The sequence below is a fragment of the Enhydra lutris genome, unplaced genomic scaffold (assembly GCF_002288905.1).
Source record: "Enhydra lutris kenyoni isolate GAN:26980312 unplaced genomic scaffold, ASM228890v2 scaffoldscaffold40, whole genome shotgun sequence".
In the NCBI taxonomy this organism is placed as follows: Eukaryota; Metazoa; Chordata; class Mammalia; order Carnivora; family Mustelidae; genus Enhydra; species Enhydra lutris.
In genome coordinates, this window is record NW_019154124.1 from 3,131,150 (window position 1) to 3,156,991 (window position 25,842).

Below are 25,842 nucleotides of genomic sequence, written 5' to 3' on the forward strand. Positions count from 1 at the left end.
CCTAATGTGGGGCTCGATGCCAGGACCCTGAGATCATGACCTGAGCCAAAGGCAGAAGCTCAACCATCTGAGCCAGCCAGGTGCCTCGTAATAGTCATTCCTAACTCCCTTCTTTCTTGCAGGTGGAGCTTTCCTCCCATTCTACAAATTGGGCATGCCAGCATTCTCACTTTTTCATCCTCCCTATGACTGGGGCATGGGCGTTCATCCAGCTCGGGCCAGTCGGGCCCAAGGGAAGTCCAAGGGGACCTCTTGAAAAAGGTTTTTGCATCTAACAGACACCTTCAAAACAAAACTCCACTTTATCTTCTTGCTTCTGTGTACTCTTGTGTGAGGTCATGATAGTTAGAGCTGTGGCAGTCATCTTGTGACTTTTGTGACTAAGACGGATCTTCAGTACATTGAGGGTAATGAAGTGGAGAAAATGGAGAAGAACCAGAATCTTGATATTCTTGAGTTACTGAGCCCACCCTAGAAAAATCTACCTTAAGATTCCCTGTTGTGGATGAAATTAAACCCTTATTCCTTAAGCCACTTTTAATAGTAGCTTATTACCTAGAGCCTAAAGCATTCTTTCTGAGAAAAGTGAGGTCTTTCTGAGAAAAGACAGGATGGTACCATTCAAATGTCCTCTAGGTAAGGAAGCCCTTGAGAAGTTGTCCTAAGTATCTGAGATGAGACAACTGCAAGAACCAGAATTCTTTTTAGGGTGTATTGTGAGCTATAATTACTGGGGGTCCAAGAGCCTCACACAGCACCACAATTCATAAAAGTACAAAACCACTGAACGAGCATGAGTTCAGGACATGCGGCTGCAGGAGGATGACAAGTACTCTAGAAAAGCTCACCATCAGCCAGAGGATGGAGCAGAGACAATGACGCCAAAATCTGAGCACAATCAGGGCACTGAAGTGAGTCTCAATGAAACCTTGAGAAAGGAGCATCTGGGACCATTGACTGGGAAGAGAAGAGGAGAGAAGATCGTAAGTCCTAAACCATGTGGTTTGCTTCACAAGTTTTTGATTATCCCACAAGGTTGGTGGGACCTCAAGAGACAAAAGAAAATCTAGAACAGTTTATTGTGTCTATGGTGTCATAGGTGTGGTTCACCAGAAGAGAACACTTTAAAAGCCTTGGCAAGGACTATGAGCTTTAATTAAATGGGATTATTTTAATTGAATAGTATCTACAGACACACTGCTCAATTTTCAGGGTGGTGCTCACATTCATTCTTACTGAGTTTGGATGAATTTGAAGAGCAGATTAATATCCTAATATGCAGCTTATAGCACAAAGTATCTGTGGGAAATCCAGTCCATGAGCCCAACTCGGAATTCTGAATTTCAGAGAAGGCCACAGGGATCCCACTATGCAAGAGGAGCCCCTCTGTCCCCTCTGAAAAATATGGAAAGGCTCTTTGGGGCTGAAGTTTGCCACGGGTTTGTATGATTAACACCCTTGGCTACAGACAGGATACAGAATGTCCCCTAGTTTCTGATTAACAGAAGCTATAGGTGAACAGAAAATTCACCCCTGGGAAAGAAAGAGGCACCTAGTCCAGGCCTGGGTAAATTTTGGGGTAGATGACATATGGTTTCTTCTGGGACCTATAGTCAAGTTCCATGCCAAAAGGAACTGTGTAATGATAGGTTCCAACTTCCTTTGGAGAAAATACTGTCATCCTGGTGTCAAAGGGAAACACAAGAGGGATAATTGCTAAAGGAAGAAAAGAAAGTTGTTGTTGTTGTTGTTTTTCTTTTTACTGGGTTTACTAGCCAGTATCTGTGAACTATAACCATTGAGTCTGCCAGCTTGTCTGGCCAAAGGCTCAGTGCCACACAGACTGAAGTAGGTAAGAAGAGGAAAGAAAGCAGAGATGGGAGGCAGAGACCTCTCTTTCTGGAAAACGAGAATGATATTGTGGTATCTGGAAAGGAAGTTGGGCTCTTTCCGTTTTGTTCTTTAAAAGAAGAGAAATCCAAATATGTCTATGTGCCAAGAAGAAGTCAATACGAAGGGGGTGTTTAGAGACTCAGAAGAGAGATGATGTCTAATTGAGCTGGACCAGAGGAGACTGAGTGAGGGTGGGCAGGGAGGGATGGACCCAGAGCACCAATGAAAGCGACTCACCTGAGGCAGAAGGAAGGACTCCTCTTTTCCCGAGCAAAAAAGAACACAGTGTGTGGAGGCCAGTATCTGTCAGGATAACCCTGGTTATGCTTATGGTAGCCACCTCTAAAATGTCCAGAGCTCACACCAAGAAAGGTTAATTTCTCACTCACACTTCATGGCCAGCGCCAGTTGGCTCTGACTTGATTCTGGGTTGTCTGCTCTTCAGGATTTAGGCCCGTGGGTCAGCCCCTGTACGGACTACTGCAATCTCTGGGACAGAAGGAGAAGAGAGAATGACAAACCACGCCTGGGCTCTTAAAGCTACTGCTGGGAGTGATGCTCATCCCCGCGGCACACATTTCATGGCAAAAGCAACCCCCGTCATCATGCCTGAGCTCAACACTAAAGGACATAGGAAAAGGACTGTGATTTGGGGTGAACCATACAAGCTGTTAGAAGTTGCTCCTTCATTCATTCAGTCAATATCTGCTAAGCCCCTGTTCTGCTCTGTGCCTGGTGCTACACTTGGATCTCTGAATGAGACGGAGGTGCTGTCGAAGCTATGACCATTTAGGGAGTTCCTGCTGATGGCCTGGCATCGCCTGACACAAGGGACTCCCCCAAGCGCTGAGAGGGAGGGAGTTGTTTCGGGGTCATAGGTTTGAGGAGAGAGGTAAACATTTCAAATAACCTCTGAAGAAAATGGGGAAAAAAAGCTGAATGGAGGGAGTGGAAGAGCCACCCTAGGCGTCCTGCAACGGATGCAGATTCCTGTGTTGCTGTGTGACGTTTCCTGTGAATGCTCAGTAGCCTGGATACTCCCACAGAAGAAAAGGTAAGGATCTGGGACCAGCCGGGAGATGATGGAGCCAGGCATGGTGCGGGTACTATGAAAGAATGGGATCTAGCCCAGGTCTCAATAGGGAGAGAAGGAAAGTCATCCGGGCAGGTGCTGGGTCTTGAGAGCTAAGGACATTTGCAGTGCAATGACCGTGAACAACCCAAGTCCATGTGCTAATCCTTCCTGTTTGTGGGTTACACTTACGCTATCACTTCTGTACGTTCAGAAGACTCAGCAGTTTTCTGTGTGTTCCTGTGTGCCTGCAGGGGACCCAGCCGCTGAGTCACTGAAGAGTGCGTCAACGGTGGGCAGCGCTGACAATCAGATCTGCTAAGACCCACATCTTTTTGTAGATGAGTCCCTTTCCTTGGGAAATTACAACTCTGGAGAAGGCCCCAAAGCACCATGGAAGTTTGAATAAGAAAAGACCTAAGTTTAATTAAAAAGTTCTTCTGTTACATTTATCTTTGTGACAATTGTTGCTTCTTGGTAAAACTAGAAGAAATTATAAAGGGGGATGGACAGGACCATTGTCAGGAGTTGCAGATTCGTGAATCCCACGCCTACCTCTCTAGGGTTTTTTTTTCCTGTTTTGTTTTGTTTTGTTTTGAACTGTTCCTTACTGAAGTGAAACCAAGTCATATGGGAATATCTGAGGCAACTTTGAAATACAAGCGTGTGCCGAAGTCTGGAAGAGTGTGTGGAAACAGGAGTGGTACAGTAACACCCACTTTGCCTGATCACATATATGAGTGGCAAGCTGTCCTAGCACTCCAAGGGATATAAATCAGGAGCTGGGTGCCCAGTTTACCCTGCATGACTGGCCATTGGGTACGAATGGTAGTTTAACTCAGGGCTTTGAATAAAGTGAGGGGAACCAACTGAGTCTTTTTATTATTTGTCATGTGAGGGTGCCCATGAGAAGCAGTTTCTCAGAAACTTACATGCTACTGGATAAACGTGCTAAACGTCCTTCAAGGGAGGCTGTTTAAAAATGAAATCTTAACTTTGTATTTGGTGATCATTTCATAGTTCTGAAGCCCAATTAATTCAGAATTGGTCCTGTGTTAAGCATGTAGGTAGTTACCTACAGCGTGCCTGATTCTCAGGCAAATGGTGATTTTTTTCTATTGCAAATATAACTTCTTTTCCTCTGGAGGTGCTGTGAGGGGTTAAGTCACTAATATGTATGCAGGCCTTGTGACTTTCCTACATTTAATAAACAATGCAATCTTAACATTTTTGCTTGAATTGATAAACTTTTTCACTTTAAAAATGCAAATTCAACTCAAAGACTGCAAGATCAAATTTTATTTTGCTTTAAAGAAAATCCTACCATAAACAAAGCCCATTTTGTAATCAGGACCCAATTTTTTTTCCTGAATAAGGCAGCATAGAACAATGGTCAGTTATACATACATGGATTCCAGGAAGCTAAGCCAAAAGAATTTGTCATTTAAGTAAGGTAGGTTATGGAAATTTTAAATGAAGAAAAAAAGCGCCAAATTAAGAGAGGCATAAAGGATCATCCTCCTTCTTTGAATCACACTGCTTGACTTAATAAAATTTGCCAAAATAAAAAAAAAAAATTAAGTAATTTACCTACTTGTTTTAAAAAATAACCAAAAAGGGGGAAAAAAGCCTCTTCTGTTTTCAAACTTTTGGCTGAAAATTCTTATTCTAAATGTATTATTATTTACTACCTTGGTGAGTTTATTATTACTAACTTGGTATCTCACCACTTCCGTGATCTTTGCCTGTATGGACTCTATAGATGGAGGCGACTGTCAAGAATCTGCACTTATTCCAAGACCACAGACTGGACCCAAGTTGCTTTTAACTGTAGGTCTCCGTTTTGTTGTGAGGAATCTCTCAATTCACAGCGTCCCCCTTCCCATCCCACACCAACCCCCACTCCCCGATAAAGTGAGATTTTTACCAACTTTTAATTTTAAAATAGTCTATAGAGTTCCTATGCCTGTTTTCATTGATCCGCTTTCCCCCCCGCTACTTGTATCTTGTAAAACCTAAATCTTGGAATAAAAAAATTTTTAAAAAGGCAGCAGCAGCTGCTGATCATGTGGACAAAGGAAATCTTAATTTTACGCAAAACTACAATCACGTATGAGAATTGCGTAAGTGGATCGTCTACACTTCGGTGAAGTCATCCGACGTCGTATTCCTTGCTTCTTTTTTGGAGGTTACCAAATCATTTCCCAAAATTTAACAACTAAAGCAATGATGAAATCAGTTTTGCACCGTGTCACAACTTGGCCCGTTGCCGTTTACTTCTCGGCACTGTTAGATTCAATTAGGCCTTGTACTTTCATTATCTGGGAGGACTGAATTCAACGCCCGCCTTCACGTGCAGACTATTTTCTGCGGAAAAAAGTAAAAACATCACTCAAAGGATCCAAGAGCTCAGCAACACAGGCAGAGGAAAGCGGAGTCGATGCAGAGCAAAGGGACCCCTCAGACCTTCCTCATCGCCGCTCTTCGGATTTTAAAGAGAGGCTTGGGAGGACCTGGAGGGACAAGAGGGATGCAAGCAAAAGGTTCGATCCCCAGTCCCAGCCGGAGACAAAGGTGAGTAACTGCGGGAGGGGGATGGGGAGACCGGCAGAGGAAGGCTTCACGGACCCCAGCCGGGTGGCGTGACTTCAGGAGGACTCAGAAAACGAGCCAGGACAGGGTAGGACAGGAAGGTGTCAGCCAGGCGGACGAACCCGCTAATCGCAGGAGGGGCGAGGCTGGGAATTCCCCCTCCCGCCGCTCTCCGTTCCGCGGTGCCGGGAAATGAAATCAACGCAGGGACGCGGGTCCCACACCGGGACTGCCCGGAAGCCTCCACTTTCCCGGAGCTGGCGTCCCGGAGAAAGAGCGCGTGCCTCACGTCCTCTACCCCCCCAGCCCCGCCCCCTCTCGCGCTGCGCACGCGCGGCCGTGCCCCGCCCCTCGCGTCCCCTCCGGGGTAATGGGGTAATGGGGCGGGGGCGGGGGCGGGGGCGGGGGCGGGGGCGGGGGTGGGGAGCCGAGGTGAGGAGTCGGTCGGAGTCCCTGGGCTGAGAGCTCGATAGCTACCGGCGCCACCACCCCCCGCCGCGTCACTGCTCCCGGGCCCGCCCTTCTGTGGCCCCTCCTCCCCACTCCTCTTCTCCCTCCTCTCCCCCGCCCCTCCGACCGAGCGGTGACTTAAGCAACGGAGCGCGGTGAAGCCCATTTTTCTCCTTCCTCGCCGCCGCGCCGGCTACCTCGCGGCGCGTGGCCCTCACACTCCGCCCGAGATGAATGCTGCGGCAGACGCCGAGTTCAACATCCTCCTGGCCACCGACTCCTACAAGGTAGAGGTTCGGGGCGGGGGCAGGTGAAGGAGAAGGAGAGGGCGCGTCCGGGACAAGCGCGGGGCTGTGGGGCTGGGGGCGCCGCTCTGGGGTCGTGGCGCGGCACGATCCCGAGGGAAGGAACAGCCGGGCGGCGGCGGCGGCGGCGGCGGGCTGAGGCAGGTGAAGCCGGCGCCGCAGTGGGGAGGAGGTGGATGGAGGAGGGATGGAGGGATGGACGGCAGGAGGCGGGGCTTTGAGGTGCGTGGTGTGGGGGGGCGCGGCGAGGGGCTGAGGCGGGCCGGAGCCGGCGCCGCCCGCCCGCCAGCCACAGGCGCGGGACGCGGGGCTCTGGGTTCCCGGTCCCGGCTCGCGGCTGGAGAGGCCATGGCGGGGTCGGGGCCAGGGAGGCTTGGGCGTCCGCGGCCGAGCGCACGCCTTCCCCGGGAGCGCGGCCTTTTGGCCTTGGGCCGGGTCGGGCAGGGCCAGCCTGGCGAAAGGTCGCCGGAGGAGCGGGTGTTAGGTAACGGCCCCTGGGGCTCGGCCGTGCAGAAAAGGAATGGGGTTTGAGAAGTGGGTTTTCCCCTAAAAGCTGAATCGAGTGCGCTCCCCCCTTACTGGCCAGGTACGTCCCTTCCCGAGAAAGAGGTGGGCGAGGACCTAGTAGGGTGCCGCAGCAGCCGGCCACGTTCTTCTGCCTATGGACGGGGTGTGGAGGACACTTAACTGCCCCCAGTAGACGTGCTGGATTCCCCCGGCCCACTCCGCTGGGCTCCGTTTCAAACTCCTTGGCTCCTGGTGATCACTCATACTCCTTATCCCTTGTTGTAGAGGCCGGTAGGCTGCCCTCATTCCATTAGGGCCACTACAGGATTTCTGTGAAAAGGAAAGTGAAAACACGAGTTAAATGAATTGTAGTTTTAACCCTAGAGAACTCACAGAGAAATGACACGTTTGTGTTAATAAGCTTATTGGACACTTGAGGGTATTGATGCCGCATTACTTTTGTTTGAAACTCACACAAATTAGTAAAGGAAAGAATGATGAGAGGAAAATCTGGCAAATGTTCTTTCCCCTAGGTTCCAAATTACATGAAGTAAACTGAACTATACTTTGCTAAGCTTTGTTGGCCAGACACTTGAAAGATGAAATGTCAGGCCAGACACCCCACTTGAACAAAATAAATTTTAGTATTTACTTAACGTGGTGGTTTGGAATATGAAGGAAAGCATGATGCTCTCATATTGTTGGTTTTTGTTGAGAACTTTTGCTTTTTGTTTCTTTCCTTAAATATTTCCTTAAAAATTTTGGAGAATCCCATTTTACTTACATTCTGTTTTGTTCATTTCTTCCCAATCGCCTTAAGATTCTACTTAAGATAATTCAGATGGGTACTTTTTTAAAATAGAGCCAAGTTTCTTTAACAAGTAGTCTTTTAAATAGAATTTTAAAGTGGAAATCTACAGCATTGCAAGGAGATCAAAGTATTATCAAGTATGGTTTACATGACCTTAAAACTTTCTCTTGTCTTTTTCCTAGTGTTTTGAGTATCTTCAGTAGTGATTTCACAATGGTCTCATTAATAGTTTTTTCTTAACTAAATTTCTTCCGCCAATTTTTTTCCTAATTAAATCTTTAAAATGATTTCCAAGTTTTTTTAATGTAGCAATTAATGATTTGGTTGGAAATGGGAAATGTAAACAAGTTGATTAGTCTTTTAAAAACAAAAGGAGTACAAACTCTTTTAGTTTCTACTTCTCTACTTCTACTTCCTCTAGCTATTATACATAACGAATGTAAAATTGCCTTAACATCAGTTTTCTGGGATGCTTTTAATTAGAAGAGTGATTTACCTTAAAGTTTTCTAATCTCCTAGCAGGGCATATGTAATGCACTGTTAGAATTTGCACCTATTTCAGGGCTGCCTGGGTGGCTCAGTGGGTTAAGCCTCTGCCTTCAGCTCAGGTCATGATCTCAGGGTCCTGGGATCAAGTCCCGCATCCGGCTCTCTGCTAGGCAGGGAGCCTGCTTCTTCCTCTCTCTCTCTCTCTCTCTCTCCACTTGTGATCTCTCTCTGTCAAATAAATAAAAAAATATATATATTTAAAAAAAAAAAGAATTTGCACCTATTTCATAAAGTGTATTCCTGCCCATTTTCAAATCAGACCAATATATTTTATGTTTCTCATGTGAAACCTTTTTATTTTCTTATATGTGGTTTTAAGACTTTGGTTTAATTCTAGCTAGGTAACATACAGTGTAGATGTGTTGAGGGTGTACAATACAGTGATTCAACACTTCGGTATCATCACCCAGTTCTAATCAGGACAAGTGCATTCCTTTATCCCCATCACGTTTAACCCATCCCCTCACCCACCTCCTCTCTGGTAACCCTGTTCTCCATATTTAAGAGCCCGTTTCTTGGTTTATCTCTCTCTCTCTCTCTCTCTTTTTTTTTCCCTTTGCTCGTTTGTTTTGTTTCTTAAATTCCACGTGTGAGTGAAATCTTATAGTATGTCTTTCTTTAACTGATGTGTTTTGCTTAGTTAGCATGATACTCTCTAGCTCCATCCATGTCATAGCAAATGGTAAGATTTCATTCTTTTTTATGGCTCAGTAATCCAGTGTGTGTGTGTGTGTGTGTGTGTGTGTGTGTGTGTGTGTATACCATCCCTCTTTTCATCAGTCAAGGGCACTTGGGCTGCTTCCATATCTTGGCTATTGTAAATAATACTCTATAAACATAGGGGTGCATGTATCCCTTTGTATTAGTGTTTTGTATTTTGGAGGTAAGTATCCAGTTGTAAAAATTACTGGATTGTAGGGTAGCTGCATGTTTAACATTTTGAGGAATCTCCATACTGTTTTCCAGATTGGCTGCACCAGTTTGCATTCCCACCAACAGTGCAAGAGGGTTCCTTTTCTTCCACATCCTCGCCTACACCTGTTGTTTCTTGTGTTGTTGATTTTAGCCATTTTGACAGGTGTGAGGTGATATCTCATTATAGTTTTGATTTGCATTTCCCTGATGGTAAGTGATGTTGAGGATCTTTTCATGTGTCTTTTGGCCATCTGTATGTCTTCATTGGAGAACTGTCTGTTCATGTCTTCCATCCATTTTTGAAAGTGGATGATTTGTTTTGTGGGTGTTGAGTTGTATAAGTTCTTTATATAATTTGGATATTGACCCTTTGTAGGACACGTCATTTGCAAATGACATTCCCCCATCCAGTAGGCTGTCTTCTAGTTTTGTTGATTGTTTGCTGTGCAGAAGCTTTTTGAGATGTAGTCCCAATAGTTTATTTTTGCTTTTGTTTCCCTTGCCTCAGGAAACATACCTAGCAGTATACCTAGCAACCAGAAGTTGCTTTGGTTGATGTCAAGAAGTTACTGCCCATGTTCTTTTCTACGATTTTTATGGTTGTAGGTCTCACGTTTAGGTTGTTAGTCCATTTTGAATTTATTTTTTTGTATGGTACAAGAAAGTGGTCCAGTTTCATTCTTTGTGCGTAGCTGTCCAGTTTTCCCAACACCATTTGTTAAAGAGACTTTTTTCCACTGGATATTTTTTCCTGTTTTGTCGAAGATTAATTGACCATGTAGTTACGGGTTTATTTCTAGGCTTTCTTTTCTGTTCCATTGATCTATGTATCTACTTTTTGCTAGTACAATACTGTTTTGATTACTACAGCTTTGTAATATATCTTGAACTCCAAAATTGTGATATCTCCAGCTTTGCTTTTCTGTTTCAAGATTGCTTTGGCTACTCAGGGTCTTTTGTGGTTCCATACAAATTTTAGAATTGATTGTTCTGCTTCTATGAAAAATACTGTTGGGATTTTTATTGAGATTGCATTAAATGTGTGAATTGCATTGGGTAGTATAGACATTTTAACAATATTTATTCTTCCAATCCATAAGCATGGAATGTCTTTCCCTTTCTTTGTGTCCTCTTCAGTTTCTTTCATCACTGTTTATAGTTCTTAGAGTATAGGTTTTTCACATCTTTGGTTAGATTTATTCCTAGGTATCTTATTATTTTGGGTACCAATGTAAATGGGATTGTTTTAATTTCTCCTGCTGCTGCTTCAGTATTGGTGTATAGAAGTGCAAGATTTCTGTACATTGATTTTGTATCCTGCGCAACTTCACTGAATTGGTTTATCAGTTATAGTTGTTCTTTGATGGAGTCTTTTGGGTTTTCTATATATGGTTTCATTTATTTGCAAATAGTGAATGTTTGACTTCTTTACCAATTTGGATGCCTTTTATTCCTTTTTCTGGTCTGACTGCTGTGGTATGGATTTCTGGTAATATGCTGAATAAAAGTAGTGAGAGTGGATATCCTTGTCTTGTTCCAAACCTTAGGGGAAAAGCTCTCAGTTTTCCCCATTGAGGATGATATTCGCTATGGGTTTTTCAGATATGGCCTTTATTATGTTGAGGTATGTTCCCCCTAAACCTGCTTTGTGGAGGGTTTTTATCATACCTTGTACTTTGTCAAAATGCTTTTTCTGCATCAGTTGAAATGACCATATGGTTCTTACCCTTTCTCTTATTGATGTGATGTATCACGTTGATTGATTTGCAAATATTCAACCACCCTTGCAACCCAGGAATAATACCCACTTGATTGTGGTGAATAACTTTTTTAATGTATTATTGGATTCGGTGTGCTGGTATTTTGTTGAGGATTTTTGTATCTGTGTTCAACAGGGATATTGGCCTGTAGTTCTCTTTTTTAGTGGTGTGTTTATCTGGTTTTGGTATCAGGGTGATGCTGGACTCCTAGAATGAATCTGGAAGTTTTCCTTTCTTTTTTACTTCTTTGGGATGTTTGGAGAAGAATAATACTAACTCTTCTTTAAATACTTGCTAAAATTTTCCTGTAAACCCATCTGGTCCTGGACTTTTGATTTTTTAGGGTTTTTTTCTTTGTTTGTTTTGGTTTTTTTGCTGACTCAGTTTCTTTGCTAATAATCACTTTTTTCTAATTTTCTATTTCATCCTGTTTCAGTTTTGTAGTTTATATATTTCTAGAAATTTAGCCATTTCTTCTAGGCTCTAACCAGTTTGTTGGCATATAGTTTTTCATGATATTCTCTTATATGTGTTTGTATTTCTGTGGTGTCAGTTGTTATTTCTCCTCTCTCATTTGTGATTTTATTTATTTGAGTCCTTTCTCTTTTTTTCTTGAGTCTTGGCAGTTCATCAGTTTTGTTGAGTTCTTCAAAGAATCAGCTCCTGGTTTCATTGCCCTATTCCATTATTTTTTTAAATTTCTGTATCATTTATTTCTGCTGTAATCTGTATTATTTCCTTCCTTCTAATGTTTTTAGATTTTGTTTGTTGTTGTTTTTCCTAGCTCCTTTAGGTGTAAGATTGGATGTTTATTTGAGATTTTTCTTGCTTTTTGAGATAATCTTATATTGCTACAAACTTGCCTCTTAGAATTGTTTTTGTTGCATCCCAAAGGTTTGCGACCATCGTGTTTTCATTTTGTTTCCATGTACTTTTTAATTTATTTTTTGATTTCCTCATTGATCCATCATTGTTGAGTAGCATGTTATTTAACTTCCATGTATTTGTCATCTTGCCAGATTTTTTCTTATGTTTGACTTCCAGTTTCATAGTGTTGCAGTCGGAAAAGATGGCATGGTATGACTTCGATCTTGAATTTGTTGAGGCTTGTTTTGTGGCCTAATATGTATTCTATTCTGGAGAATGTTCTGTGTGCAGTTGAAAAGAATATGTGTTCTGCTGTTTTAGCATGGAATGTTATGAATTTATCTGTTAAATCCATCTGTTCGTTCAAAGCATTGTTTCCTTATTGCTTTTCTGTTTAGATGGTCAGTACATTGATGTATGTAGGATGTTAAAGTTCCCTATTATTATTGTATTGTTTTCCATTAGTTCCTTTATATTTGTTATTAACTTTTATGTATTTGGTATTCCTATGTCTGGTGCATAAATATTTACACTTGTTATATCTTCTGGTTGGATTGTCCCCTTTATTATTATATAGTGGCTTTCTTTGTCTCCTGTTATAGTCTTTGTTTTAAAGTCTAATTTGTCCAATAAAAGTATTGCTACTCTGGCTTTCTTTTGACCTCCATTTGCATGATAGATGTTTCTCCATACCCTCACTTTCAATTTGCAAGTGTCTTTAGGTCTAAAAGGAGTCTCTTATAGGCAGGATGTAGATGGATCTAGCTCTTTTTTTTTTTTAAATCCCTTCTGTCAGGTCATGCCTTTTGATTGGAGTGTTTAGTCCATTTACATTCAAAGTAATTATCGATAGATGCATTTTATTTATTTTGGTGGGGGGCAGTTGTTTCTGATGACTTTCTCTGATCTCTTCTTATCTTTCTCCCTTATGGTCTGCTGGTTTTCTTTAGTGATATATTTGGATTTCTTTGTCTTTATTCTTTGCGTATTAGCAGTTTTATGTTTGTGCTTACCGTTACGTTTGTATGTAATCTCTTTGGCATTTAGCAGTCTATATTAAGTTGATGGCCACTTAACTTTATTTTCTACCTTTATACTATCACTTTTGGTCTGTGTGTTCCACTCAGAGATTCCCCTTTAATATTTCTTGCAGGGCTGGTTTAGTGATCATGAGCTCATTTAGTCTTTATCTGAGAAACTCTTTTTATCTCTCTTTCTATTCTGAACGATAGCCTTGCTGGATAGTTTTCTTGGCTGCAGATGTTTCCCATTCAGGCACTTCGAATATATCATGCTCTTCTGGCTTAGAAAATTGCTTCTGAATTATCTGCGGATAGCCTTATGGGGTTTCCCTTGTATGTGACTATATTTTGTCCTGCTGCTTTAAAAACAGTTAATCACTGTATTTTGCCAATTTAATTACTGTATGTCTTGCTGTGGATCTGCTTTTATTGAGGTTTTTGGGGTGGGGGGGGTTGCTCCATTTCTCCTGGATCTGAATGTCTATTTTCTTCCCCAGTTTGAGGGAAATTTTCAGCTATTATTTCTTCAAATAAAAATTTTCCCCTTTCGCTGTCTCCTTCTGGGACTCCCAGAATATGAATGTTAATACATTTGATGGAGTCACTGAGTTCCTTATGTCCATTCTCGTTTTGCATAATTATTTTTTCTCTCTTTTGTTCTTGATTACTTTCCATTACTCTGTCTTCTAGGTCATTAATTTGTTCCTCTGCTTCTTCCAGCGTGCTTTTCATTCCATTAAGCATGTTTCTTATTTTGTTTATTGAGCCCTTTATCTCTGCTATGTTATTCCTTATTTCTGTGTAATTGGTCTCACTGATGCTTTCCACTCTTTTCTCAAGTCCAGGGAGTATTTTAATGATCACTACTTTAAATTCTGTATCTGGCATGTTACATGTATCTGTTTCACTTAGATCTCTACCCATGGCCTTGTCTTGTTCTTTCATTTGGGTCAAGTTTGTCTTCTCATTTTTTGTCTTAGTCTCTGTGCCTGCTTCTGTGTATCATTAGGAAAATCAGCTACATCTCCTGATCTTGAGGGAAACAAAGAAGAGGTCCTGTAGTGTCATGCCATGTAGTGTCCCCTGTTCCCCAGGGCCTGACACTTCTGGGAGTGTCTCCAGTGTGTGCTACATGTGCTCAACTGTTATACCTGGCCACTTTATCCTTCAGGCCAGTCATCTGCAGAGGCTGTCTTTGCTTGTTTTTTTTTGTTTTGTTTTTTCAAAGATTCTGTTCATTCATTTGACAGACAGAGATCACAAGTGGGCAGAGAGGCAGGCAGAGAGAGAGGAGGAAGCAGGCTCCCCGCTGAGCAGAGAGCCCGATGCGGGGCTCGATCCCAGGACACCGGGATCATGACCTGAGCTGATGCGGGGCTCGATCCCAGGACACCGGGATCATGACCTGAGCCAAAGGCAGAGGCTTTAACCCACTGAGCCACCCAGAAGCCCCTGTCTTTGCTTGTTTCAGGCAATGTTTGATCCCTGGCTGAATGCAGCACGTTTTAACTAGGTGTGCTCTGTTCTGCTTATGGAATGAGGCCTGTTGCCACTGCCACTGGAATTGAAACCCTGCAAGTCTCCCGTCTCTGGAGGCACTGTATGAGCAGGGGTTTGGGCTGGTCTGGATGAGGGGGCCCACAGTGCTAGGACTGACGCAGATGTGACTGGGAGGGGCAGTTCCACTCAAGCATGGTGCAGGGGGGGTTGGTGGAAGGAAGTTAGGTAGGGAATGTGGATGCTGCCCTGGTTCCCATAGGTGGTCCTGTGTTTGTGCTAGGGGCAGGGAGAGGGAAATGGCTCCTGCCAGTTCCTTTATTCCTAGAGGGATCTCACGCTGCCCCTCTAGGACATGCTCCAAGATGAGCAGATAACCTCTCCACTGTCTACTCCAGGCTCTCTTCAGAGCACTGTTTCCATGCTGTGTTCATGGGCTATTTGACTTGCCTTCTTTCTGAGAGCAGTGCAGTGTCCTCTGGGCTCTAATAGCCAAGCCTGCTGACCTTTAAAACTCAGGGCTTTAAGCCCTGCTAATTGAAAGAACTCAACGAAATTTGGCTCCTCTTGCTTTCCACGCCAGTCGCTATGGGGATTCATATTTTGGTGTGCTCCCCTGTGTGTTAGTCTGTCTCTAGCCTTTCTCTCTCCCTTCTCTCTTCCACAGCCTCGACCATGATCCATTTCTTCCAAACCTTATCTCCGTACTCCCTACCTTCTTTGATGTGGTGTGTTCTCTGCTTTTAATTGTAGTGTTTGTTCTGCCAGTTTTCAGGTCAGTTTCTAGGGTATTTAGGCTGATTAGATAGTTATCTAGCTGTGGGATGAGGCAAGTCTTGTGTCCTCCTATTCTGCCACCATCTTCCAAGTTTGTCTAATATGAAACATTTTAAGATTTTCATCTTGGGGCTCCTGGGCTCAGTCAGTTAAGCATCTGCCTTTGGCTCTGCTCTCAGGGTCCTGGGATTGAGCTTTGTGTTGGGCTCCCTGCTCAGGTGGGAGCCCACTTCTCCATCTCCCTTTGCCCCTCCCCACCCCTGCTTGTGCACCTGCATGTGTGCACACACTCTCTCTCAAATAAATAAATAAAATCATTTTAAACATTTCTTTTAAAAAGGTTTTTTATCTTAGTAAGATTTTTCATTTTTCCTTCCCAAAAATCTCTCAAGAGGATTCAGTCAGGTTCATATGTTCTATTTCCATTTTTACCTTTTTATCTTCTTAGATGAAGTAGAGACAGAAATTATAATCCTGAGGTTAGAAACAATGAAATTTTCATTTGGCAATTCCATGAGACTATTACATATTCTTATCAGTACTTACGAACTACTGGGCAGTTAATGTAAGTAGGGACCCTAGTGGTTTTAGATGTGTTGATGGAAGAGAAAATATTACTGGTTTCTTTTTGTAAAACTAAAGAAAGAATAGTTTGTTGTCTAAAGTCTACAGAAAGGTTTTTTGCAGGTAGTAGGGTAGTGTCCAAGCTCATGACAACATGGTTATATTGTTTTTACTTGTATCCTCTCTGGGGGATTCAAGACAATTCGGACCAAAGGAGGAAGGTGGAAAATACATTCATTTCTGTAATCTCATACTATTTTAAATACATAATAAGGAACTGAGAAACAGGTTAATGTAGTTGTTTCTCCCATTTTCATCCTGGGCTCTTGTTTAATCATTTTCAAAATGGCATAAAGTAAAAGTATCTGCTGGGTTGTATTTATGTTGTGTATTGGGCTGCTTTAGCCATTGCAGTACTTAAAAAGCATTTGGAACTTTTTGTAAAGGAGACCAGTCAGATTTTTGTTTGGGTGCTCCCCTCCCAACCACCACCACCCCACCCCCACCCCCACCAACTGCCTGTCCCTGGGGTAGCCATTGATTAGTTTACAAATAACTGGCTCATTAAAAAGTGCATTTCTATTCCTTTTTCCATTCCCTTACTTCTATGTAGATAATGTTAGTAACAAACTATAGGAGAGTATAGTTTATTTCTGAACATTTTACCTATTAGCATATTAAGATGGAAGATGTTGACAATTAAGTTGAAAAATTATATAGTGTCCAGTAGTAATCTCTAAGCAATTTACACATCACCCATTGTTATGAATTGTGCTGTCCAGTGTGGGTTGCTTCTCAAAAGGTTATTTCTAAACTGGTTATCTGGAACTCAGCCCACTTTCATTAATTCATTTAATAAACATTGAAGATCTCCAAAGTATTGTAAAAGACAAGATGTCTCTTAAAATCCAGGGTGGGTGAAAGTTGGTTTTAGAGAAGTTAAAGAAGATTGTATAATTTATGTATGGTGATTTGGCACCCAAGGTAGCTTTTTTTTTTTTTAGAGATTTTGCTGCCTCATTAATAGCAGATTAACAAACTTTAAAAGTTTGGGCTTTTTGGAAAAAGAGTTGGGGACAAGTTTTACTGGCAAGTTAGTCCTGGCTGGAACTTTAGCTGCCCAGTGTCTGAGCTGTTCCTGTTTTCATCGTTGCTTCTTTTGCATTGCTTCTGACCAGACACTTCAGTTATGTCACAGTGACTCTCAGCGGCCTGAGCATTGTGAGGAATGGAGTAGTGTTGTAGTTTGTATGTCAGAGATTATGTGTACATTTGTACAATGCAATTTTCCAGTGAGTTTTATATTATAAATTATAGGAAAAGCTCAGGCAACAGAAATAAAATCCTATATGTAAATCACGAATACACTTGATAGGAAAATTAACTTAGATCAGTAGTAATTATATAATATTTTACAAAACAAAGATACCAGAACCAGGTGTCCTCTTTGTCAGTTGACTACATCTTTTTCAAAGGTGTGGCAAAAAAAAGTACAAACTATCAGGAACTCTGTGCTAAGAGGTTTATGGGAAGGGGCAGTATGATTATGGCTGATTTGGAAGACCCCAAAATATAATCCAAAAATCTTTAAGTCCTGCTTTTGAAGCTATTATTGCTTCAAAAGTCAAATAGCAAAAAATTATTTTCTGTGGCAATAGAAGTATTTCTAAGGCTTGAGATATCTTAAATAACATTGAAAATAATAAAGAATCAGTTAATTTTTTTGCTATTTCTAGCACATTAGCATTGACAAGGCAGAAAGTCTTAGCCATTGTAAGGCAGAATGGATCCTCTTCTGAGTGCCGTATTATATAGATAATATAACTTACTTGTGTCATTATATATATTTTCCCATGTGCTCTTATATACACATGGTACTGTTAAAATGTTGGCTTATGATCATTTCTTAGCTGTTAAAATTGTAACTGATAAAGTAGATTAGTAGTGGCTGTCTTTGGTGTCTTGTGATCCCATTGTGAGAGGAAAACTCTTGAAAAAATATCAGATCAACTTTATGAGAAATCTGGAGAAGCTCAGAAAAAAACTTAAGAGTTTGCTCTTACAGAAAGATTCTGTGCAACTTAAATATTTCTTATATTTCTCTTCATTTTTTCATCATTATTATTATTTTTAGTGGGGTGGGGAGAAGAGGAAAGAGGAAAAGGGAGAGAGAGACTCTTGAGCAGGCTCTTTGCCCAGCACCAAGCCCGACACAGGGCCCAATCTCACAACCCTGAGGTTATGTACTGAGCTGAAATCAAGAGTCAGATGCTTAACTGACTGAGCCACCCAGGCACCCCTCATATTTCTCTTTACATGTCATACTTGGGACAAGGATATTTAACCTAGGGATTGATTACAATCTTTAGCTTTTCATGAAGTAAATCACATGACTGTGAAATTAACTTCTATTTAAAGAGCTACTTTTTCCTATGTGCCTGTGTTCTTTACCACATATGTATTTGTATACTGCTAGTGCTCTGTTAGCTGTAGGAAAATCTTTCTAGTTTAGGAAACATTTTTAGAAGTAAGGTTTGCTGAAGATATTATGAGAAGTTAGCTATTTTCATCTTATAAATAATGTTAAATTTATTGTAGAACCATTTTCTCTATTGATAGAAGTCAAGTAGTGCTTAAAAAAACAAACAAACCCAATATGATATAATAGCTCCCCTTTTGTAGTTCAATTTTGAAAACTATGAAACTTTCTTAGCATTACTTGATATATTTAAAACTGAGCTCTTGATTTCCTAGTCCATTCCTTCCACAGCCTTCCCCATCTCAGTAAATGACACCCATTATTCACCTAGTTGCTCAAGCCAAAAATGTAGGAAACATAAAATTCCTCCCCCCAAATATAATCTATAAGCCTAATTCTCCTTTACCTCCAAATGAGCCACTTCTATCACCTAAGCTAGTCTTTAGCCTCTTATCTGATGGTCCTGCTTCCTCTTTGGTCACCCTGTAATCCATTCTTGACCTCACTGTCAAGTCGATCCTTATAAAATATGAATCAGATCATATTCATTCCCACTTAAAACATTCTAATGGCTGCCTACTGTACTCGATGTAATATTCAAGCTCCTTGCTGTAGCATACAAGCCTTATGCAGTCTTGTCCCTGGATCTCTCTGTGACCTTACCATGTACTCCCTCCTCCTCCTCCCCACTCTCCATGTACCAACCACACATATTGTGTTCGTCCCTTAAGTCAGTGTATTTCCTATCTTGTAGTTTAGATCCTGTCACCTGTCACTATCTCAGAGAAGCCTTCCTGGCCCCGTCTTTACAGCAATTTATCAGACCCCCTCTAGCCCCTCATTTTCTTTCAATTTTTCAACCTACATCTAGATCTGAAGTTATTTTGTTGATTTATATGTTTTTCTCTGACCTTCTAGCCCTTATTAGCCCTTTGAGAATTAAAAACCACCTTAGTCCATTTTATTCCCCCATCCTCAGTACCTGAAACAATGCCTGATACATAGTGGATACACAGTATATACTTGTGAATAAACTATTTGCAAAATAGCAATTTAATGATTTGATTTTCTGTTGTATCATCTCATTTTCTAGTGAAGGTTCCAAGTGGTTCTGAGAGAGCGGTTTAGCAGAAAGTAAAATGAAGAAAGTAAAATGCTAGTAAACCTGGCAAAACTTGGAACCATTATAAATCTTCTTTTGGCTATATTCTTAGAATAATATTTACTAAGAAGCTCTGTTTAAACATTTTTTTCCCATTAAAACAATGGCATAAGCTAATATAAATAGATCCAAACATACTATTTGGCTCTTTACATATATTGGGTGTTCATTGGTAGGTGGTTAATTGCCTGAGAATTAGCTTCTAAAGCTAAATTCTAGAACAGTTCTCGAAAGTTCTCCAAAAAAGATTTTAGAAGTCACACTTAGTTTCTGATGAAGCAGTCTAGATAGTTCTGTGTTTTTAATGACATTTGTTTTCAGGGGAAGCATTCCAAATATTTATGTAGAGATTTAAGTACATAGTTAAAGAACATGGCAGTAGTAAAGCTTTGAAATTCTAAACATACTCACTGTCCAAAACTGGAACTGTATTTGCATGATCAAAAAGTTTTAGTATACTTTTAAGCCAAAATGGGGTTAAATAGTTTAGGGACATTTTCATTCAGCTTTTGACTGGTGATGAAAATAATTTATTTGCCTTCTAATACTTTTAAATATGGTGTAGAAAAAGTAAATTTATATAAAATGCACCTTTCAGTATCTGAACTGCAAAAAGGTCAAACTACTGAGAGTCACAACTATGAATCTGACTTCTGTGAGCTTGCATAATGTGATCCAGACCTTTGGTTTTTACTTCATTGGAGTTGACTTTTCTTCTACCTCACTGCTTATTCCCACTAAAGGAGTTGGAGTCACTTACATTGTAAACTGGACATTTTCATGTTTATATACATCTTGGGTATATTTTTAGGTGGTGTTAACCTTTTCCAATCAGTTTCTTAAGTAGTTGAAATAGTAGTTATTTATTACTAGGGTATCATTCAAATATTTGCATTTTGGTGAATTGGTTCATAGATTTAACTGCTCTGGGTTTTGTTTTAGTTATTTCACTGAGCTACTACTTCAGCTTCCAGTAGTATCAGTCTCTAGGTTCTGACATAAAAAACAAAAACAAAACCCAAGCCAAACCCTGGTCTCTATCTCCAAGGTTAAGATTCTTCATGCGGGTTGCCTTCAAGCAGCATAAGGGTGCTGTTTTCATAGAGTTCCAGGTTGCTTCTTTTGGAGAAGAAACATTTATTAAACATTTGTGATTTTTTTTTTTGCTTCTATATAGAGTATATTTATTTTAGATTTTTTTATGCTAATCTACAAATATTTTTTAGGTTAAAGCCATTTTACTTTAAGATTATGCATCCAAACAAGGAAAGCATTGGTTTCCCTAAACTTAGGATCGGAGCTAAACAGGAAGAATGGTTTATGTTCTTCACAGTGTCATCCATGGAACTTGTTCTGCAGCGATCATTACACCATTATCTGCTTGACTGCCCTGTACCTTAACCTTTAAGGCATTTTCATTCCTACTGTTTCAACAGAGCACATACACATTATACTTCCAGTTACTTTCTATTGGTAGAATGTTTTAACAACATTAAAATATAAGAAAATTCAAATTATAATGAACTCACTTTTTTCTTAAAACAAAGACATATTAACTTTCAAGAGTAACTCCAATCCAAATTCATGGAAAAGAAATAATACTTCATGTTTTTCAACTCCTAAAGATTCGATGTTACGTTGGACAGGGATTTATTTCCCAATTCAGAGGAAATTTGAGAAACAGTAATATTATAAACAGGACTTATTTATTTATTTCTTTAGTTAGTTGGTTGGTTAGTTATTTATTTGCTGCTGTTGTTACTTTCATCCAGGTTTTCATAGTGTTACTATGAAGACTGGAGGGAGTCATTCTCACAGCCTCACTATACAAAGTAGAGTCATGGGGAGTCATTGACTACTGACTGATCAAATATAGCACATTCGGATAGTAGCAGTACCAAATTCTGCTTCCAGTTCATTTTTTATATCATGGGTATGCCCCACCCCAGGTAGCTACATTTCTCTATCCTGAAGAAAGACCATTCCCCAAGACCAAATCAGATACCTTTCTTCGAACTTTCATTTCAAGGGTCCATCCCATTAAAGGTCTCATACTTCTTTAAGTTCAGTTTATTTGTTTATAAAACTTAATGCTGTCCTGTGGTTTTCAAATTAAGATAACTGAATGAACTACTAAGAGTATCCTGATAAGTATGATGCTTCTTTCTGTATTCTTTACAGCTAGGAAAAGAAGCTGATCAGTAGCAAATAAGAACTGTAGTTTCTCTGGTTTTAGATAATTTCAAGCCTTTTCTGCCATGATTTGTATTCTGTTCTGATGTTCTCTAACTTAAATATTTCTCTTTCCTTTAGGTTACTCACTATAAACAGTACCCACCCAATACAAGCAAAGTTTATTCCTACTTTGAATGCCGTGAAAAGAAGACAGAAAACTCCAAAATAAAGAAGGTGAAATACGAGGAAACAGTATTTTATGGGTTGCAGTACATTCTTAATAAGTACTTAAAAGGTATTATTTTTCCTAGTACATTTAAAACACTGCTTTTATGAACACTTCATAAATTTTCTCCTATATTATATTCTGTGATTTCAAATAGTTAAATTTTGACATTTACTTAACTATTTTGACTGTTTCAGGTGTTATTTTGGAATTGTAAAAAAACTCTGTTAATTTGAATGCATTAAATCTTAAACTTTGGTGTATGGGCTTATTCTAAATATGAGAAAGATTTTCTGAAACTAATTCGGGAGTAAGTTTAGAAAAGTCAATAATTTTCTGAGGCTAACCTGGTATGTTTATATATTTAAGTTATTAATTCACAGTAAAGGATTCATTATTCATCTAGGAATTCATTTTGAATTATGGTAGCAATTAGAATATTTTTGTCATAGTCTGTTTTATCTTAAAAGCCTATTTTTCAGAACTGCCTGACACTGTGGCCTTAGTTAAAATAGGTTTTAAAATGGAAAAAAACCCAAAATAATTTCTGTGCTTTTGTATTTGAAAGTCCATCACTTCTCGTGCTTTTGGCTAAGATCAAGTTTTGTATTTGAATATCCAGTTTGTTTTATAATGGTATTTCTAGGGTGAAAAAAGTTCACGAAGGTTTTTATACATTTTGGAAAATTTCATGTCTGAAGCCTTTTCAAATAAAAATAGTCTCAGAAATGAACACAGATTAAGTTGAATTTTACAAAGATAATCTTTTCCCGTAATCTTGGCAGTTTTAAGGTCAGATAGTTCAGATATGTTATACCATTGAAAACCGACTTGAATATCCACAGTCCTTTGCAGTAAGACTTCCCAAGATATTTTAAATGAGTTTTCTAGTGACCTTATATAGAGAAAGTCCTAAAGATTGATGTCATACTTCAGTTCTATAGCTTAAAAACTTTATAGAATATTATTAATTATAGCTCAGATCTGTTAATTGCCTGTTATAGGCCAGCATTATGCCAAGTGCTTCATATGTCTTAACACACTTAGTCCTCAAAGTCATTCCATAAGTAGGTACTCTACTATTATCCTCATTTTACAGCTAAAGATAACTAAAAGTGTATTTGAGGAGCAAACACTTAGTCCTTGTGAAAATTATTGGATTATCGGCCCCGAAGACACCCTTTATGAATAAAGTGAAAAGGTTCACCTCGAAAATTATCTGTATCAAATTTGAAGATACATTACAGTGATAAATCATCTTAGAAGTTAACTTATTACTGTGATTTTAAAAAATCCTTTTTGTGCAATAATTTCTTCTGCACATCTGCTTTTCAAATAAAAACTTAACCATATATGCTTAGAGTGAACAAGCAGAAGGGCAAATTCCTTTTCTGGCTGTGCGGTTGACTCTGGGTGATTATTTAACCTCTCAGTTCTTGGTTTTTTAATCCATAGAATGGTGAAATAGCTAGAGAGATTGATCCTACAGCAACTCAGCAACTTATAGAATGCCTTTAGAAATGTAAAAAGGAGGAATTTGTCTTTTCAGGTAAAGTAGTGACCAAAGAGAAGATCCAGGAAGCCAAAGAAGTATATAGAGAGCATTTCCAGGATGATGTCTTTAATGAAAAGGGATGGAACTATATTCTTGAGGTAAAAAAAATGTGTTTTGCTCTACTTTGATTTTACTTTTAGTTCAAAATTTCTTACAAAGGAATTTGAGTAAAAGACTGTAATTATAACTTTTTTCCATCTGTGACCCAAATATAATTACTATTTTAGATATTCTTGTGAAAAGTTAAGGGTAACATTTAAATTTTTTTCTATAGCAGGTCTAAATAATTGGTTATAATATAAATGAATTATAATTTAAATCACTAGCATTTTTCAGAAAGGTGATTTGATCTTTGAAGATGTGCTATAATTAAAAAGGGCGTGGTTATTTGGCAGTTGTAAAATTTAGGTCTTTTTTCTTGGCTATACATTATTTAAGGGAATAGATGTGGTGAGACTATCACTATACAGTAATTCTCGGAAATTTCCCTGACTGAATCATTGGAATGGTTCCGTGTCAGTCCATAAGGTTGATTTTTATTCTTTGTTGTCCTGTAATATTCATACCTAGCATGTTTGGATCAATTACTTAAACTTTTTGAACATCCAAAGATCTGGGAATTGAGTTATGAGAGTTGAATGTCCTCTGGTGGTGGTCTTCACTACAAAGATGGATTGGGAATGGGATCTTCTGGCATCTTGCCATGTAAAGTGTTAATTTATGTCTTAAAAACAAATGTCTTTTCCATTGTAGACTATCAAACACAAAATAATTAGAAATACTTCAACTTTCAGGCCTATATTGTAATACTGAGTTTTACTATTTTTTACTTATGGGTCTTTGAAGAAGTCAAGTAAGCATTATGTGCTATTCTTTCCCTGTATCTTGAGTAAGGTTAGTAAAATCTGTTGGCTAACTCCTACACTTACCTCATTTGGTTTGCTGGGAAGAGAACAGTGATAGATAGGTGTTAAGCTTATTAATATAATTCCCAGTAGCCAAGGTGATAAATCTTTTGATTTTATGTTCAGAGAATTTTAGGGTTCTAATCTAGTCTCACCTAACCCTGTTTTAAGAATAGAGTCTGAGACCTAGAGATGTTAAATGACTTGCCCAAAGTCAGTATTTTTGAGTCCACGCTGCGGTTTCTAAGGCAGTATTCTTTCTGCTGTATCATAAGGTCTTCCAGTGCCTCTCATTAAACAGATTTTTCTTTTATCTAGTTAACCTGTCCCTGGGATTTCTGAAATAATTTGCCTTCCTAGCCAAAATTTAGCCACACCGTTTACCTTTAAAAGAAAGGAGGCATAATTAAATATCCAATAACATACTCTGTAGCAAATGTGTTTCAGGCTAATTTTGGAGAGAACTGTTGCACTTGCAAATTGATTCCCAAAGCTTTAGAAAGTACACTTAATGTTTGGTCTGTCTATTCCTAAAGTGGTTTCAGCCTACTACCAGAATAAAGAGAAAACCTATTTAAGATTTTTCTGTTGGCAGGGATCTCTCTCTCTTTTCTCTTTTTTTTTTTGTTTAAGATTTTACTTATTTATTTGAGAGCGAGAGAGAGAGAGCACAAGCAGGGAGGAGAGGGAGAAGCAAGCTCCCCGCTGAGCAGGGAATCAGATGTGGGACTCTGTCCCTGGACCCTGGCATCATGACTGGAGCCAGAAGGCAGACATTTAGCAGACCTAGCCACCCAGGCACCCTCTCTTTTCTTTTTTGTTTGTCGTCGTTTTATGTTGCTAATGGCAGTCCCTTATTTTGTCTTTTAACCTTTAGCTTTTCTTTTATGAAAACAACTAAGAAGGAAGATAGTATTCTTGGAATATCTTTAAAATATGTCAGAATAAACTTTTTTTGAAAGAATGAGAAAACTTTTGATCAGTTTGAGATTATCTTGTAGTAAGAAATGTTCTTAGCAGAAGTACTCTGATAACATAAAAGTTAAAAATTAGTATCAGTGCCTATACTGTTAATCATTTTAGTTAATTTTATTTCAGGAGAATAAGAATATTCTGGTTATATTACTAGCAATATAGTAACATGTACAATTGCAGTTTTTATGACAGTAAGTTTAGCTTCTATAAAATATAAAGAACCTTATTATAACAAGTAACTGCATGTCATCCGTTGAATGAATAAATTTATTATTGTCTTTTACCAGAAATACGATGGGCATCTTCCAATAGAAATAAAAGCTGTTCCTGAGGGCTATGTCATTCCCCGAGGAAATGTTCTCTTCACAGTGGAAAACACAGACCCAGAGTGTTACTGGCTTACAAATTGGATTGAGGTGAATTGTTTTATTCTGATTACTGTTTAACATCAATTGAGGACGTAAAAACCATTCAACTGGCATTCTTGTTTTAAAATTGCTACTAATAGGGCAACCCTGACGGGACCCCTCTAACTCTTGAGAGCTATTTCTGTATCTTCACTTAATACACTTTAGACACACACACACACGCACACAAATAAATTTTTTAAAAATTGAATTGCTACTAATAAAGCTGTGTAATCTTCTACAATTTACTAAACCTTTCCAGGCCTCAGTTTTCTCATTTATAAAGTGACAGTTGGATTAAATAACCTAAGTTTCCTTCCAGTGAAATCTAGTGTTCTGAGACTTTATCTAAGTGAAATTATTAAGAACTATTACTG

At 39.5% G+C, this 25,842-nt stretch overlaps 1 protein-coding gene across 1 annotated transcript in view; it reads left to right on the plus strand.

Moving 5' to 3' along the window:
- The first annotated feature begins 5,964 nt into the window (after positions 1-5,964).
- Positions 5,965-25,842, plus strand: part of LOC111155324 (nicotinamide phosphoribosyltransferase) — a 39,948-nt gene continuing 20,070 nt past the window's right edge. The window contains exons 1-4 of the mRNA XM_022515465.1: positions 5,965-6,294; positions 21,536-21,692; positions 23,173-23,276; positions 25,346-25,474. Of these exons, the coding sequence (XP_022371173.1) occupies positions 6,238-6,294; positions 21,536-21,692; positions 23,173-23,276; positions 25,346-25,474 (447 nt within the window). The 5' untranslated portion in view covers positions 5,965-6,237. The remainder of the gene's footprint in view (positions 6,295-21,535; positions 21,693-23,172; positions 23,277-25,345; positions 25,475-25,842) is intronic.